At 34.3% G+C, this 17177-nt stretch overlaps 1 protein-coding gene across 4 annotated transcripts in view; it reads left to right on the top strand.

Moving 5' to 3' along the window:
• SASS6 (SAS-6 centriolar assembly protein) overlaps nucleotides 1-17177 on the top strand; it is a 56804-nt gene that overhangs the window by 20232 nt on the left and 19395 nt on the right. For 2 of the 4 annotated variants that reach the window (XM_067727019.1, XM_067727018.1), the window contains exons 8-15: nucleotides 5104-5295; nucleotides 8095-8289; nucleotides 8421-8510; nucleotides 8589-8768; nucleotides 9161-9242; nucleotides 9941-10077; nucleotides 11022-11057; nucleotides 11871-11999. In XM_067727019.1, the coding sequence (XP_067583120.1) occupies nucleotides 5104-5295; nucleotides 8095-8289; nucleotides 8421-8510; nucleotides 8589-8768; nucleotides 9161-9242; nucleotides 9941-10077; nucleotides 11022-11057; nucleotides 11871-11999 (1041 nt within the window). The remainder of the gene's footprint in view (nucleotides 1-5103; nucleotides 5296-8094; nucleotides 8290-8420; nucleotides 8511-8588; nucleotides 8769-9160; nucleotides 9243-9940; nucleotides 10078-11021; nucleotides 11058-11870; nucleotides 12000-17177) is intronic. The other 2 variants (XM_067727021.1, XM_067727020.1) reach the window with 1 other exon arrangement.

The following is a 17177-nucleotide window of genomic DNA, read 5'->3' as shown; positions in this document are numbered from 1 at the left end:
GGCTTTCTATCTTGTTCCATTGATCTATATTTCTGTTTTTGTGCCAGTACCATACTGTCTTGATTACTGTAGCTTTGTAGTATAGTCTGAAGTCAGGGAGCCTGATGCCTCCAGGTCCATTTTTCTTTCTCCAGATTGCTTTGGCTATTTGAGGTCTTTTGTGTTTCCATACAAATTGTGAAATTTTTTGTTCTAGTTCTGTGAAAAATGCCAGTGGTAGTTTGATAGAGATTGCATTGAATCTGTAGATTGCTTTGAGTAGTATAGTCATTTTCACAATGTTGATTCTTCCAGTCGAAGAACATGGTGTATCTCTCCATCTGTTTGTATTATCTTTAATTTCTTTCATCAGTGTCTTTTAATTTTCTGCATACAGGTCTTTTGTCTCCCTAGGTAGGTTTATTCCTAGGTATTTTATTCTTTTTTGTTGCAATGGTAAATGGGAGTGTTTCCTTGATTTCTCTTTCAGATATTTCATCATTAGTATACAGGAATGCAAGAGATTTCTGTGCATTAATTTTGTATCCTGCTACTTTACCAAATTTATTGATTGGTCCTAGTAGTTTTGTGGGAGCATCTTTAAGATTCTCTGTGTATAGTATCATGTCATCTGCAAACTGTGACAGTTTTACTTCTTTTCCGATTTGGATTCCTTTTATTTCTTTTTCTTCTCTGATTGCTGTGACTAAAACTTCCAAAACTATGTTGAATAATAGCGGTGAGAGTTGGCAGTCTTGTCTTGTTCCTGATCTTAGTGGAAATGGTTTCGGTTTTTCACCATTGAGAACGATGTTGGCTGTGGGTTTGTCGTATTTGGCCTTTATTATGTTGAGGTAAGTTCCCTCTATGCCTACTTTCTGGAGAGTTTTTATTGTAAATGGGTGTTGAATTTTGTCGAAAGCTTTCTCTGCATCTATTGAGATTATCATATTATGGTTTTTATCCTTCATTTGCTAATATGGTGTATCACATTGATTGATTTGCATACAATGAAGGGATAAATCCTCACTTGATCATGATGTATGATCCTTTTAATGTGCTCCTGGGGTAAACCTGAGATAAACCCCACTTGATCATGGTGTATGATCCTTTTAATGTGCTGCTGGCTTCTGTTTGCTAGTGTTTTGTTGAGGATTTTTGCATCTGTGTTCATCAGCGATATTGGCCTGTAGTTTTCTTTTTTTGTGACCTCTTTGTCTGGTTTTGGTATCGGAAGTCTCTGAGTCCATCCTCAGTTCTTTTCATTCTTTTTTCTTTATTCTGCTCTGTGGTAGTTATTTCCACTATTTTATCTTCCAGGTCACTTATCTGTTCTGCTGCCTAAGTTACTCTGCTATGCTTCATTCTAGAGAATTTTTAATTTCATTTATTGTGTTGTTCATCATTGTTTGCTTGCTCTTTAGTTGTTCTAGGTCCTTGTTAAACATTTCTTGTATTTTCTCCATTCTATTCCCAAGATTTTGGATCATCTTTACTATCATTTTAGATTGTGGATCATCTTTAATATCATTACTCTGAATTTTTTTTCAGGTAGACTGCCTGTTTCCTCTTCATTTGTTTGTTGTGGTGGGTTTTTACCTTGCTCCTTCATCTGTTGTGTATTTCTCTGTCTTCTCATTTTACTTTACTTACTGTGTTTGGGGTCTCCTTTTTGCAGGCTGCACGTTCGTAGTTCCTGTTGTTTTTGGTGTCAGCCCCTAGAGGGTAAGGTTGGTTCAGTGGCTTGTGTTGGCTTCTTGGTGGAGGGGACTGGTGCCTGTGTTCTGGTGGATGAGGCTGGATCTTGTCTTTCTGGTGGGAAGGACCGCATCCGGTGGTGTGTTTTGGGGTGTCTGTGAACTTAGTATGATTTTAGGCAGCCTCTCTGCTAATGGGTGAGGTTGTGTTCCTGTCTTGCTAGTTGTTTGGCATGGCGTGTCCAGCACTGTAGCTTGCTGGTTGTTGAGTGGAGCTGGGTCTTAGTGTTGAGATGGACATCTCTGGGAGAGCTCTCGCTGATTGATATTACATGGGGCCAGGAGGTCTCTGGTGGTCCAGTGTCCTGAACTTGGCTCTTCCACTTCAGAGGCTCAGGCCTGACCCCCTGCTGGAGCACCAAGACCCTGTCCGCTGCACGGCTGGAGTACCTTGACAGTAGGAGAAGCTGGCCTGCAGTGGTTCTCCTTCTGCGCTACACATTAGAATCACCTGTTTCTTCCTTGTTTTGCCCCAAAGGCAGTGTTCCACAGAGAAAAACAGTAGCCTTGAAAATAGTCACAGCTCTAAGACTCGTTTCTTTTTCCCTTTGTGCTTAGTTGGGTTTCACTTGCTCACAGGGGGCCTCGTGCAGAGGCCTTGCACCCAGCTCTTCTGACCGGAGTTCCTAGTGTGGAATGGCTACCGCTAGCACCTCAGCTCAGGCGGGCCGTGTGCATGGGTCTGATGCCTTTTTAAGGCATTTTTCTTTAGGTTCTTTTCTGATTTCCTTCATGATTATTGGTCCTTTTGGATTTTCTGTTTTTTCTTGAGTTATGTTAGTTATATTTCCTTAAAAAGCCATGTATTTCATCTTTGTGTTTAAATGTATTAGTAAAATATCTTATATGTTGTTTTATGATTTTTAAAGTCTTCATACCATTTCTCTTACATTCTTAATGTCTTTTTTTTAATGAGACTTGTTTGTCTGGTTTTTTGTAGTATTTTTAAAGAACCAGTTTTTTCTTTCATTAATTAGTTCTATACTGTCTCCCCACCCACCCCGATTTCATTAATTTCTATTGTTTACTAAAGTTTTTTTTGCCTCTATTTTCAAACAAGTTAGGTTCTAAAAGTCTCATAATAAGTGTATTTGTTTATAACACCAAAATGACTGAAGGATTTGTTTGCATTCCTTACTGCATTTTCTAATAGGATTGTGAATCAGTCCTTTGAGACTTTAAAACCAAGCAAGCCACTCTTCTCTTCCTGCTGATAGATAGTCTATAGGGCAGTGATTTTAAGACTTTAGTGTACATCACAATCACCTGAAATAAACAAAGTAGAAAATGTAAATATTGTAATTCTATCCATTACACTTTTTAAAACAAAAGCTCCAAAATTCTGATTATCGCTGGGATAAATCCAGTTTTGTTTTGTTTTTTTTTTTTGTGGTACGCGGGCCTCTCACTGTTGTGGCCTCTCCCGTTGCGGAGCACAGGCTCCGGACGCACAGGCTCAGCGGCCATGGCTCACGGGCCCAGCCGCTCCGCGGCATGTGGGATCTTCCCGGACCGGGGCACGAACCCGTGTCCCCTGCATCGGCAGGCGGACTCTCAACCACTGTGCCACCAGGGAAGCCCTAAAGCCAGTTATTTATGTTTATAATCTTTGGTCTCTGTTGCCTTCAGTGTGTTTAATTACCCTCTTAGACAGTTACAGTTAGCATCTGTACCAGTTTGCTCATTGTTATTTTTTTCTTGATTGCTCCTTGAGTGTTTTCTTCCAAGGTTGCATTTTCAGTTTTGTATGGACTCTTTTTTTCTGTTTTATCTCTTTTTCTTCCTTCTTCTCTCAATTTTAGTTTCCAAAAATGAGGAATTCTTAAAATACTCATGTAAAATTCCCAAAGTATTTTATGAGAGAGACACTCTCCTGGTTTTGTGGTAGGAATTTTTGAATGGGTACAACATTTCTGGAATGCAGTTTTGGAACTAGTATCAAGCTTTATATTTGTTTACATATTTTTGACCTATAATTGATCAAAAGGAAATAATCTGAATTTGGATGTATGCTTATGTACAAAAATATTAACCATAGTTTTATTTGTAATTGTGAAAAATTGTGAACTCAGTATCCATAGTAGAGCAGGGGTTAATTGCATTATGGTATAGCCATGGGATAGAATATTGTGCAGCTATTAAAAGTATTTACAAAGAGTTTTTTAATGATGTGAGGAGGTGCAAATGCTAAAGGATTAAAAAGCATGATTAAATTGTGTAAGCAGGTTGGTCTCATTTTGTTAAATTTAACTATGTGTGTTATGTGTGTATGTGTGGTGTCAGTATAAGCGTATAAATGACTCGAAAGGAATATTCCTAAATATTTAGAATGACACCTTGGATGAGATCATCGGTTATTTGTGATTTCTTTCTTTATGCCTTTAAGAGAATGTATAACTTTCATAATGAGAAAAATACTCTTTATTTTTTAAATGTATTTAGGATTTGATAGTGTTCATCAACAAATTATTTAACATTTTTAAAATTTGTTATTGAATGAAAGATTCTTTAAATTCTGTAGTGCTTTACAGTTTTTAAAGTTTCACATGCATAATTTTATATAATCCCATAATAACTCTTTTTTAATCCTCTAACCCTATATAGCCCCTCCCCCTTCCCTCTCCTCACTGATAACCACTAGTTTGTTCTCTGTATCTGTGAGTCTGCTTCTTTTTTGTTTTATTCACTAGTCTGTTGTATTTTTTAGATTCCACATATAAGTGATATCATACAGTATTTTTCTTTCTCTGACTTATTTCATTTAGCATAACGCCCTCCAAGTCCAACAACAGAAATTATTAAGATAGATTAGTGGTATGATTCAAAGAGGTACCAGAGATTTCAGAGTTACAACTATGTTCAAATTTTATTGTTGGTGAAATGTAACAACTAAATGTAAGACTGAGCAATACCTTGTCAATTTTACAAGTTTAGATGTTTCTTTCATTAGAAGACATATATACTGGTTGTAAAAAACTGAAACAGTATAATGTGGTTTAAAGCAAACACTGAATGTTCCTTATGTACCTGCTCATTTGTTTTCTCAGAAATAGGTTCACACTATATATACTATTTTGCAATTTGCTTTTTTCTTTTTTAACTTAATCCTATATCATTCTTCCCTTAATTTGAAGACCATTATGTCTAAACATGTGGGTTTAGGAGAAGAAGAAATTATGAACAAGATGATAGTGGTAAATTTGACTTTGTTGACTTTTCTTTTTCATGAAACCCATAATTGAAAATAGATTCTCTTAAAAGCAAGGAAATCTTATAAAGAAGAATAATTAAGATTTTTTTTTCTTCAAATCTCATGTTTGTATTTTTTTTTCTTTGAATTTTGGTACTGTATTTTATTATATAATAGGCACAGGTTCGATACCAACAGCAGCATGAACAACAGAAAAAAGATTTAGAAATCCTCCATCAACGAAATGTCCAGCAGCTACAAAACAGATTGTCTGAGTTAGAATCTGCTAATAAAGACCTCACTGAAAGGAAATATAAAGGAGACTCTACCATCAGAGAACTTAAAACAAAACTGTCTGGTGTTGAAGAGGTATGGAACGTTGGGGTTGGTCTTCCCCCCCCCCCCAATTTAAAAGCACAGTTTAATTTAGTGACTTGATTTTAATTTGTTTATTACTTTATTACTTGTACGGGTGGTGTTCTGGATGCTCTGCAAGGATCTCTTGTAGTTTTAGGGTAGTCAGTTCAGACAAAACGAAAAAAATGGAGAATCGAAAATCTAATAAAATGGACTAATTGAGAACAGCGCTAAGGTAAACTTGGATATTTTTTGTTGGGGCCTTGAGTAGCAGCTCTTTGGCACAGCCCGCAGATCTTTCAGTGTACTTTCAACATCAGCACAGTGTCTGTGGCTCAGGGTGCTCAGTGTTGGCAGGGCTGGTTCTTTCTTTCAGTGTACTCAACATATTAAACAACTATATGAAGTTTAGTGTCTAGAAATAATAATGCTAATGATAATAGAAATGATAATAGCTAATGCTTACTGAACACTGTTTTATGTGCTTTGCATATATATTAACTCATTTAATTCTTATAACAATTATTTTAAAGAAGGTACTGTTATTATCCCCATCTTACAGATGATGAAACTAAGGCACAGAGAACTTAAGTAACTTGCCCAAGTTGGCATGGCCATAAGTAGAAAAGTGAGGATTGAAATCCTTTATTTACCTGTCTCTAGTACTACCTTGTTCTTTTAGGCAACAGAGACATTTAAAATATTTTGCTATAGTGGTACTTTTGTTGATACTTTGCCAGTGATGATAGACTCCTTCCTAGCATTATTATACATTATTGTCATATGAGTTATTAGAAAACATATGTAGATTTTGTTAAGTCTGTCATGTTTGAATGTAAAGATCTCCAGTGTTATTCTAGCTCACAAGACATCCAACTCCATTTGACCAGTCTATTATGCTTAGAAACTCTAAAGCCTGATTTTTTTTTTTTTTTTGCGGTACGCTGGCCTCTCACTGTTGGGCCTCTCCCGTTGCGGAGCACAGGCTCCGGACGCCCAGGCTCAGTGGCCATGGCTCACGGGCCCAGCCGCTCCGTGGCATGTGGGATCTTCCCGGATCGGGGCACGAACCCACATCCCCTTCATCAGCAGGCTGACTCTCAACCACTGCGCCACGAAGGAAGCCCTAAAGCCTGACTGATTTTATGTTCAGATCCTCACAGCATTCTGTCCTAACAATTAGATGTCTTCAGTCCTTCTCACTACCCTCTTCACCTTTCACATCAGTTAGTAAAACATTTCAGCCTGCATAGTACATTGGATAGTGAATACTTCATTATAATGCTACGTGGTTTCTTCTGTTTTAGCACTGACACTGGCCAGTGTATATAAACAGTGTGCTTTGTTATGTTGATTTTCATATAATGTAATCAAAATATTTCTTCCAAGCTTTGCATAAGACTTGCAAATTATGAGTCCTGGGAATTTTCTTTTTTAAACTTCTGAGTATTGTTACCTAATTATGTTAAATTATACCTTTTAGAGATTAGTACCCTAAAATTAGTAATTACTACCGTTTATCAGGTATTTACTATGTGCCAGGCAATATGCTAAGTAGTTTATGTAAGGGTTTTTGTGAAGATGAAATTAAATAATTTATGAGGTGTTTTTTCTATTCTACAAATAAGGGACTGAAATTTAAGGAGGTTAAGTAATTCCCAGGGTCACACAGAAGAGCCAGGATTTGTATTCTAAGTCTGCCTGATAGCAGAGTCTGTGTTTCTAAAACCACTATGGTATAATACTATAAAATTATTTTGTAAAGTTTTTGTTAAAACCGAAAACTAATTAGGAATACTACATACTGGGCTTTAGTATAGTATACTGGCAACATTTGGACTGATATTAGCTGATTGAGATGTGATCTAGTATAGATATTTTTAAAAATTATTTTTTAATATTATTTTCATATTTTCCATTATGGTTTATCATAGGTTATTGAATATAGTTCCCTGTGATATACATTAGGACCTCGTTATTTATCTATTTTATACGTAGTAGTTTGTATCTGCTAATCCTAAACTCCTAATTTATAACCAGCCTGCCCCCCAGCTGCCCTTTTGGTAACCATAAGTTTGTTTTCTATGTCTGTGAGTCTGTTTCTGTTTTGTAAATATGTTCATTTGTATCATATTTTGGATTCCACATATAAGTGATATCATATAGTATTTCTTTCTCTTTCTGACTTCACTTAGTATAATAATCTGTTTTTAATTAACAATTATTGTCAGTTAACAATATCTCGTGCATGATTCCTTGGCTACCCTTGGAAACAGTTGAAGAACTCAGGCCATATCTCACACTAATGAAATCAGAATCTCTTGGGCATGGTACCAGGCATCAGTAGTTTTTAAAGCTTTCCAGGTGATTTCAATATGCAGACTAGATTGAGAGTCACTGCTTTGGTGGTAGAATGATAGGGCTTTCTTTTCATTTATATATTTTATGTATTTTGAAATTCTGTTATAATGAGCATTTTATTACCTAAGTGATTTTTTTTAAACTGTAGATTTCAAGACATCAGAAAATTCTTGTTACTGGTTTTCAAAAGTTCTAGTAATTTATTCATAAATAAGGATTGTTTTATTTTCCCTTGTCATTGCATTAGATACTAGTGTATTTTACAATTATATTTCAGATCTACAAGTTACATGTGCCTTTAGAGAGACCTTCATTTCTTTAAAAGAATACCAGTACTAGAACTTTAAAGTTATTAAAGACAATTTTTCTGTTTTAAATATCTTAATTATAAATTACCGAACCAGCCAACTTTCCTTTTTCATAATGCAACTTTTTTTTTTCCTCCTCTAGGAGCTCCAGCGGGCTAAGCAAGAAGTCCTCTCTTTGCGAAGAGAGAATTCTACACTTGATGCTGAGTGCCATGAAAAAGAAAAGCATATTAATCATCTACAAACAAAAGTGGCTGTTTTAGAACAGGAAATCAAGGATAAGGATCAGCTTGTTTTAAGAACAAAAGAAGCATTTGATACAATCCAGGAACAAAAGGTCTGTTTTAAAATTTTCTAAACAAATTGATGGTTTATAAATGATCTATAAATGATCACGTTTATAAATGATACTTTTCCTAAATAAACACAGACTTCCTAATTATTCATGTTTTTAAAAATATGTATCAGGTGGCTTTAGAAGAAAATGGTGAGAAAAATCAGGTACAACTAGGAAAACTTGAAGCTACAATAAAATCATTATCAGCTGAACTTCTTAAGGTTTGTTTTTAAAAACTTAATAGAATATTGATATTTCATTGGATTATGTAGAGATGTACATATAAAGCTCTTTTACAGGCAAATGAAATTATCAAAAAGTTGCAAGGGGATCTGAAGACCTTAATGGGTAAATTGAAACTAAAGAATACAGTAACTATTCAGCAAGAGAAACTCTTGGCTGAGAAGGAAGAAAAATTACAAAAGGAACAAAAAGAATTACAAGATGTTGTACAGTCTCTCCGAATTAAAGAGCAAGAGGTAGTTAATATTTTATATTTTTGCGTGTGTGACTATTTGCAAAGCATAATGAATTTCCTCATGTATTTTTAAAACTTCTACTTCGTTATATCAGAGAATAGTTTTGGCTTTTTTTCCCCAAAAGAACGTGACTATAATCAATAGAATTTAATAACCTATTTCAGTTTGAAAAGTTAGTTATCATGACTCAGATACCTTGAGTGTTCATACGTATATATGTGTATGTATATGTGTGTATATATGTAATTATATATTTTATTTCACTGCTGAGCTAATTCCTTTCTTATTTAATAGTAATTAATAGCTGTTAATTATTTAATGAATAGTAATACATTTCTTCAGTCTTTATTTTAGTCTTTATTATGCTTACTATAAGGATTAACATATTTCAGGTATGCAAATTACAAGAACAATTAGAAGCTACAGTTCAAAAACTTGAAGAAAGCAAACAACTTCTAAAAAATAATGAGAAGTGTAAGTATTTTACCTTTTTATGTAAATGAGGTTTGTAGCTTTATTCTTAACCTGAAATTTTTATTTGAATTCATAAGACTAGGTAAATCAAGGTACTGCTATATACAAATAATCTGCTTTAAATGTACCATCTTAATGTCTTTGCTGTAGTAAATTATATCAACTGTCCTGTAAAACAGTTACCATCATTATTTAAAAAAACCCTATCACATGTGTCAGTAACCCAAAATTAAGTGTTGAAAATATTAACTATAATTTACTATTTAAATTCTTTACTACTACTTGTTATAATTGCTGTGTTTACCTACTGGTAATAGTATGAACTATTTGAAACAAAAATATGAGATTAGGCCTTTAACATTTTCTCAGTTTCTGATACTGATTATGAGAAATAAGAGTTTGAATTTTAAATAAACTGGAAGGTATCATTCTGGAAATGAAAGCCTTTAAAGAGATCCTTGACTAGCAGAAATATGTGCTTCTGATAGTAAAAGAATAAGGAGTCCTATGTGGCAGTTGCTAAAATAAGAATATTTAATGACAAAAATTTAGGTGAACCTATGTTATTCTCCTGTGATATAAGGTAGTTTTAAAAACTTTAAATTAAAAAAGTCAATATAATTTTTAAATATTTAAAATTATTAGAAAAATAAAAATATTCAAAATTCTTTACCTTGTTACTTGTTCTTTTATTTAAGTAATCACATGGTTAAATAAAGAATTAAATGAAAATCAGCTAGTGAGAAAGCAAGATGTATTGGGACCTTCAACCACTCCACCTGTACATTCTAGTAGCAACACCATCAGAAGTGGAATTTCTCCTAACTCTAATGTGGTAAGATTTAAATTAAGATGTTGTGAGTGGTCTTAGTAAATTTTCTAAAACAAACATATTTCCAGATTGTTAGGTGCTGGTACCTAATATGACTAGAGTCCTACAATTTTTAGCACTGAAGTAGAGTTTAAGTTCCATTTGGAAGTGGGACATAAAGGTACACTTATTCTTAACAAAGAGGCTATATTTTAAGGGTACACTTCTTTGTAAGATTTTAATGGACATTGAAATCACTCAGTATTAACTAATGCCAAATGTGCTGAAAAACTGTTAACACACACACAAAGTATTTAGGAGGCCTCAGTAAGGGAGAACAAGGTATGGGCTCAAGTTTGACACTGTAGTGGAGGAGCCTAATCTGAGTTCTATTAGAAGAAAAAGAGAGAAAGAAAAACCCTATTACCAGGCTTGTCAGCTCTAGATTCTGGAAGAAACTCTTTAGAGTTTTTTAGCTCCGAGTACCTGGATCTGGCTTGGTAATATCAGCTAGGTCTAGGGATTGCTGGGAACTGACCTTGCACTCAGAGCGAGGTTTTGGGGTTCTCCTGCTGAACATAAACAATTTCACAGAGTATCAGCATCAGGCAAGGCCACTCTCTGTGATGGATCAAGACAAAAACAAGACCACTTCATAATCATGTCTGAACACAGACAAGAATATGACATTGCCAAACCACAAAAATGGGCAAGTATCCTATCCTGGCTAAAGTGAGTGACTGCTGCTCATTACTAATTATAGCTTCAGCCTTTATACATTCATCCTGCCTTATTAGATAAGATTTATTCAGATACCCTGTCATATAGTTATCCCCGTTTCTTGATAGCATCCAGTCCACAGCAAAGCCCTGTGTTCTTAAACTGTTCCTTAACTCACCTAACACATGACTAAGTCCAATAAATAACTCCCTTTTAACACTGTCTTACTGAGACACCTCTCTTACTAGGTTCTACGTGGTGTTCAGTCTTCCTTGTTGCAAAGAGTGAGTACACCTCTAGATATGTTTCTGGTGGTCTTTGACTGGAGGGCATTGGCAGAGGATTTAAAATGCAAATCCATAATAGAATTTTTAATCTACTCTAGTAAATGAGATAGTACTTGATGTTTAAAGGGAAAGGATTTGTGCTAATTTGGGAAAAGGTGCAGAGTGAAGTGCCTGGTACTGAATTACAAACTTGAAAAAACTTGACAGGTTTAACCTCAATGACTGATGATAAATAGCTGTGTAAAAGGTATTTTTGTCATACAGCCACTTTTGTACATGAGTGCTTATTAAGATTTGTGTTGTAATTGTCCTCTTGTAAAAACAAACTTTTCATGATGTTCGTTAATGGTGGTGTCACTATATTGAAAATTAGTGGCAGAGCAAATTATTTCTAAGAACACAAATACTGTTTTTACTCAATCTGGCAGAAAATTATTTTTATTTATCCCTTATTGGCCTTTTGATCTATGACTACCCCTCAACCCCCTTTTCAGTAATTTGAGGCCTCGAGGGAACCAAGATGGTTCAGAGGTCTTTGTTTTACTTCAGTTCAAAGGCAGGTCCAGTGGTTTTGTTTTGTCTAAGCTTGCAAAGCCACTCTGAAAAGCCCTCTGGGCCAAAGGTATTCCAGCCTCATGATATGTTATATAATGAAGCAGAGTTTTGTAGTGTCATGATAAACAAAATCGGCTTCTGGGATAGTGTCCTTAACTGTTAGTTATTATAACAGATGTTAATGCCTCCTGGATCACCAAATACCATTTAGAACTAATTTCTTATCCTTAACCTTTTTTATGCTTTTATTTTTAGGTTGATAGTAGACTGACTTACCCAACTTGTGGGATTGGTTATCCTGTCTCCTCTGCATTTGCATTCCAGAATACCTTTCCTCATCCTATAGCTGCCAAAAATAGCATCCACCCAGTTTCAGGACCAAAGGTAGCCAATTCTAATACCTTTTTTAAAAAAAAAAAAGCAACTTAAATTTTAATTAAAAAATTAATTTATTCTTTGATCAGTTGCTAAGTGTATTAGGTGATAGATGAATATATTTCTGAATATCTAGTGTATATGCTTATAGGAAATATTATCTACATTATATGATTTTTTTTGAGTTACTATAATTTATAATAACCTAGGTATCAGTATGTTTAAACATTTTTTATTCCTGTTCAGCCTCTCCATTTTTATTCATTCTTCTACTTATATCTTCTAGAACTCTCAAACTTATCTAGGATTACTGACTTCATACTGCTGGCATATTAGCTGTGGTGACATTTTGGATCCCATTGTCAGAATTTAAGGGTCTGATGGGCAGGGTTATTACAAATTATAAAATGTAGTTTTGGCAACATTATCTCAAATAGCACATGCTTAGCAATCCCTCCAAACCTTGATTTATTTGCGAAGGCTTTTCTCTGCTCACTTGAGTTTTTCATCATTGTTATTACTGTCTTAGTTATATACAGTGTTTTCACATGTATTATAATTCTATTTTCACTGTAATTTAATCCACCCAGATGAGCCAGTGATTCTATTTTCATTCCTAACTTAAGGTCCAAATTGATTTTTTCCTAAATCATGGGGACAAACATTTTTGAAAAGAATATTTTATAAAATGTAGAATTGAGGACTTTGAAACTGCTGTTATAAACGCTTTCTCAAATTAGTTTTGGGCTGCCCTAAAAATAAGTTTGCTTTGTTGCTTAGGCATGTACTTCTTTTTAACCATAACCTTATTAATTACTATTTGGAGCTATTGAGAATTCTCAGTGAAATGAGAATTAAGCCTGAGTTTTTATGCTTAGAATGTTATTATGTAAAGAGTATTTAGTTGCATTTAATTGGCTTTTCTTATATTGCTTATTGAAAATTAGATATGTGTAATCAAAGGAATACTGTTGTTTTAAAATAAATATCAGTATGCTCACGCGTGCTTATGTCTTGATAACAGTTTTTTCTTGAGAATTATTATCAAATTCACAATTGCTTTTTTATTTTAAACAGCTTTCCAGGAATATATATAATGTCCAAAATGAGGACAGGAACTAGTACAGATAATTGCTTAGTTGGTAGGACTAAATATGACTTAAAGATTACCTTTCTTATAGCTCTTCTGAAATCAGAGGAATCATTTTAACAATCCTGTTCTTAAATACTGACTCAAGACTTTCAGTGTCTCCTATATTATTGATCTCCATCTTCTTTTGATATGCATCCCTAACAACAACAACCAAAAAACCCTAATACACTATGAGTTTGAATCTCTGATACATGAATATTTATTTATTTGTGAATTGAATGCATATACTACTCAATTATAATGGTTAAAAACATGGAATCTGTTGTTAGAGTTTAAATCCTGCCTCTGTCAGTATGAAGTTGGGCAAGCCAGTAACAAACAAAAAACAATATCCAACTGTTTTGTTTCAGTTTCTCCATTTGTAAAGTGGAGCAATAATTTTATCTATCTTACTGGATTTTTGTGATTATTAAAATGAGCAGCTGCATTTGCTTAGAATAGTTCCTGGTACATAAGTGCTTCATTAATGTTATCTGTTATTATTAATGGTAAAATGTATTCCAAAATAGAAATTAAAGAATGAGATTAAAAAATGTATATAAATCAAAGTTAAAAGATTTTCTTCTCATACCCCAATGGACGGTTGTAATCACTGCCTGCTATGGAGACCACTAATCTAGGTAGTCTTGTGCTAGCAGCTATGGCGATTAAAACATGTTCCTTTTAGTTGCGGTAAAAAAAAAAATTAAATTATTTAATGACATTGAATCTGTGATATACCTAATTTCTTAAAATGTTACTGTCAAGATTTAGTACATTCAAGTAGTTGTTTAACTGTGAGGATGTAGAATAACATGAGTTAAATTAAGAAAGAAACAAAATCATGCTGAAGGAAATACATAGGAGTGTTTTAAAAGATTGTGCCATGCTGACAAATAGAAAGATCACTTGATACTTTTAAAGCAAAATAGACAAAATAACTTGTTTCTTCACTTTTATTTTTGAAGACAGTAATCTCTAAGGATTCATTCTTTTGGTATATATTTAATGAATGTCTGCTATGGCTAGACATTGTTCTAGTTGCAAGAGGTATAACAATGAACAAGACAAAGTACAGTTTGTGGTAAAACACATTATGATGGTAAACTGTAGTATCTTTCAGACTAACCTGTTATTAAAGAGGAGATGTTATTTGGTGTCAAAGAAAGTACTTGTGACAGAATCTCTTAAAAACTTTAGAATATCTGATTCTGATTCTTTTTGTGTGGCATAAATTCACAAAGTCAAACATGATCAGATTTCATCCTGGAGATTATGCAGTAGGTGAGGGATTTTCTGCAGTAAGAAAGGAACTGAGATCAGATGATTGATTAATTTTTGATAGTGTTTAGCCCACAGTGTTTATTCAGAGACAGATTTTTTTCTAGGGATAGCATTTCTCAGTTTGCTTAACCATCTCATTCCACAGATGGTTCTAAATTAATTTTTATTTCTTTTGTATTAACTATTTAAAAAATAGATAAAAATATATAAGCATGGGAAGCTCCCAAATATTTAAGAGGATGTATTGTCTAAATGTACCTCCTGTGGTCCCTAGTCTCCTCCTCAGAGAAGAAATCCGGGGAGTTTTTTGTGATATATTCGAAAAATACTTAAAATATATATAAGGATATATGTATATGTCTGTATGTTTGTATACATGAGTGTTGGTATAGATAAGCATAAATAGTACATGCCCACTGTTCTACACCTTGCTTTTTTCGTTTAACAGTATTATCATGGTACAGGTCCATTTTCATGTATTAGAATGTAAGTTTTTCCTTGCGTGTTTGTTTTTAATAACTTAGAAGTATTCCAGTATATAGATGTACGATAATTTAATAGTGCTCTGTTAATGGATGATTAAGTTGTTTTCAATCTAGATAGTCATACATGTTTCAGTAGTTACCTTTGTATATACTTCTTTGTGTCTGTACAAATAGATTTGTAGGATAAATTCTTTTTTAATTAATTTTTATTGGAGTATAGTTGCTTTACAACGCTGTGTTAGTTTCTGCTGTGCAGCAAAGTAAATCAGTTGTATGTATACATATATCCACTTGTTTTTTAGATTTCCTTCCCATTTAGGTCACTACGGAGCATTGAGCAGAGTACCCTGTGCTATACAGTAGGTTCTCATTAGTTATCTATTTTATACATAAGAGTATATATGTGTCAATCGCAATCTCCCAGTTCATCCCACCCCCTCTTCCCCGCTTGGTAACCATAAGTTTGTTCTCTACATCTGTGACTCTTTCTGCTTTGCAAATAAGCTCATCTGTACCATTTTTCTAGATTCCACATATAAGGGATATTATACGATATTTGTTTTTCTCTTTCTGACTTACTTCACTCTGTATGACATTCTCTACATCAGTCCATGTCTCTGCAAATGGCACAATTTCGTTTTTATGGCTGACTAATATTCCATTGTATATATGTTCCACATCTTTATCCATTCCTCTGTCAGTGGACATTTAGGTTGCTTCCATGTCCTGGCTATTGTAAATAGTGCTGCAGTGAACATTGGGGTGCATGCATCCTTTTGAATTCTGGTTTTCTCTGGTTATATGCCTAGGAGTGGAATTGCTGGGTCATATGGTAGCTCTATTTTTAGTTTTTTAATGAACCTCCATACTGTTCTCCATAGTGGCTGTACCAATTTACATTCCCACCAACAGTGTTGGAGGGTTCCCTTTTCTCCACACCTTCTCCAGCATTTATTGTTTGTAGATTTTTTGATGATGGCCATTCTGACCAGTATGAGGTGATAGTAGTTTTGATTTGCATTTCTCTAATAATTAGTGATGTTGAGCATCTTTTCAAGTGTTTGTTGGCCATCTGTATGTCTTTGGAGAAATGTGTTTAGGTCTTCTGCCCATTTTTTGATTGGGTTGTTTCTTTTTTTGATATTGAGCTGCATGAGCTGTTTGTGTATTTTGGAAATTAGCCCCTTGTCAGTTGGCTTTGTTTGCAAGTATTTTCTCCCATTCTGTGGGTTGTCTTTTCGTTTTGTTTATGGCTTTCTTTGCCGTGCAAAAGCTTTTAAGTTTCATTAGGTCCCATTTGTTTATTTTTGCTTTTATTTTCATTACTCTAGGTGGTGGATCAAAAAAGATCTTGCTGTGATTGATGTCAAGGAGTGTTCTACCTATATTTTCCTCTAAGAGTTTTATAGTATCCAGTCTTACATTTAGGTCCTTAATCCATTTTGAGTTTAATTTTGTGTGTGGTGTTAGGGAGTGTTCTAATTTCATTCTTCTACATGTAGCTGTCCAGTTTTCCCAGCACCATTTATTGAAGAGACTCTCTTTTCTCCATTATATATTCTTGCCTCCTTTGTCATAGGTTAAGTGGCCCTAGGTGCATGGGTTCATCTCTGTTCTATGGATCTATATTTCTGTTTTGGGGCCAGTACTATACTGTTTGATGACTGTAGCTTCAGAGTATAGTCTGAAGTCGGGGAGCCTGATTCCTCCAGCTCTGTTCTTTCTCAAGATTGCTGTGGCTGTTTGGGGTCTTTTGTTTTTCCATACAAATTGTAAAAGTTTTTGTTCTAGTTTTGTGAAAAATGCCCTTGGTAATTTGATAGAGATTGCATTGAGTCTGTACGTTGCTGTGGGTAATATAGTCATTTTCACAATATTGATTCTTCCAATCCAAGAACATGTTATATCTCTCCATCTGTTTGTGTCATCTTTGATTTCTTTCATCAGTATCTTATAGTTTTCTGAGTATAGGTCTTTGGCTCCTTATAGGTTTATTCCTAGGTGTTTTATTCTTTTTGATGTGATGGTAAATGGGATTGTTTCCTTAATCTCTCTTTCTGATCTTTCATTGTTAGTGTATAGGAATGCAAGAGATTCCTTTGCATTAATTTTTGTATCCTGCAACTTTATCAAATTCATTGATTAGCTCTAGTAGTTTTCTGGTAGCATCTTTAGGATTTTCTATGTATAGTATCATGTCATCTGCAAACGGTGACAGTTTTACTTCTTGTTTTCCAGTATGGATTCCTTTTATTTCTTTTTCTTCTCTGATTGCTGTGGCTAAAA

This window comes from Pseudorca crassidens, chromosome 2 (assembly GCF_039906515.1).
Source record: "Pseudorca crassidens isolate mPseCra1 chromosome 2, mPseCra1.hap1, whole genome shotgun sequence".
In the NCBI taxonomy this organism is placed as follows: Eukaryota; Metazoa; Chordata; class Mammalia; order Artiodactyla; family Delphinidae; genus Pseudorca; species Pseudorca crassidens.
The sequence above is the reverse complement of the archived record's forward strand: the minus strand, read 5'-3'. Positions and strand labels throughout refer to the sequence as shown.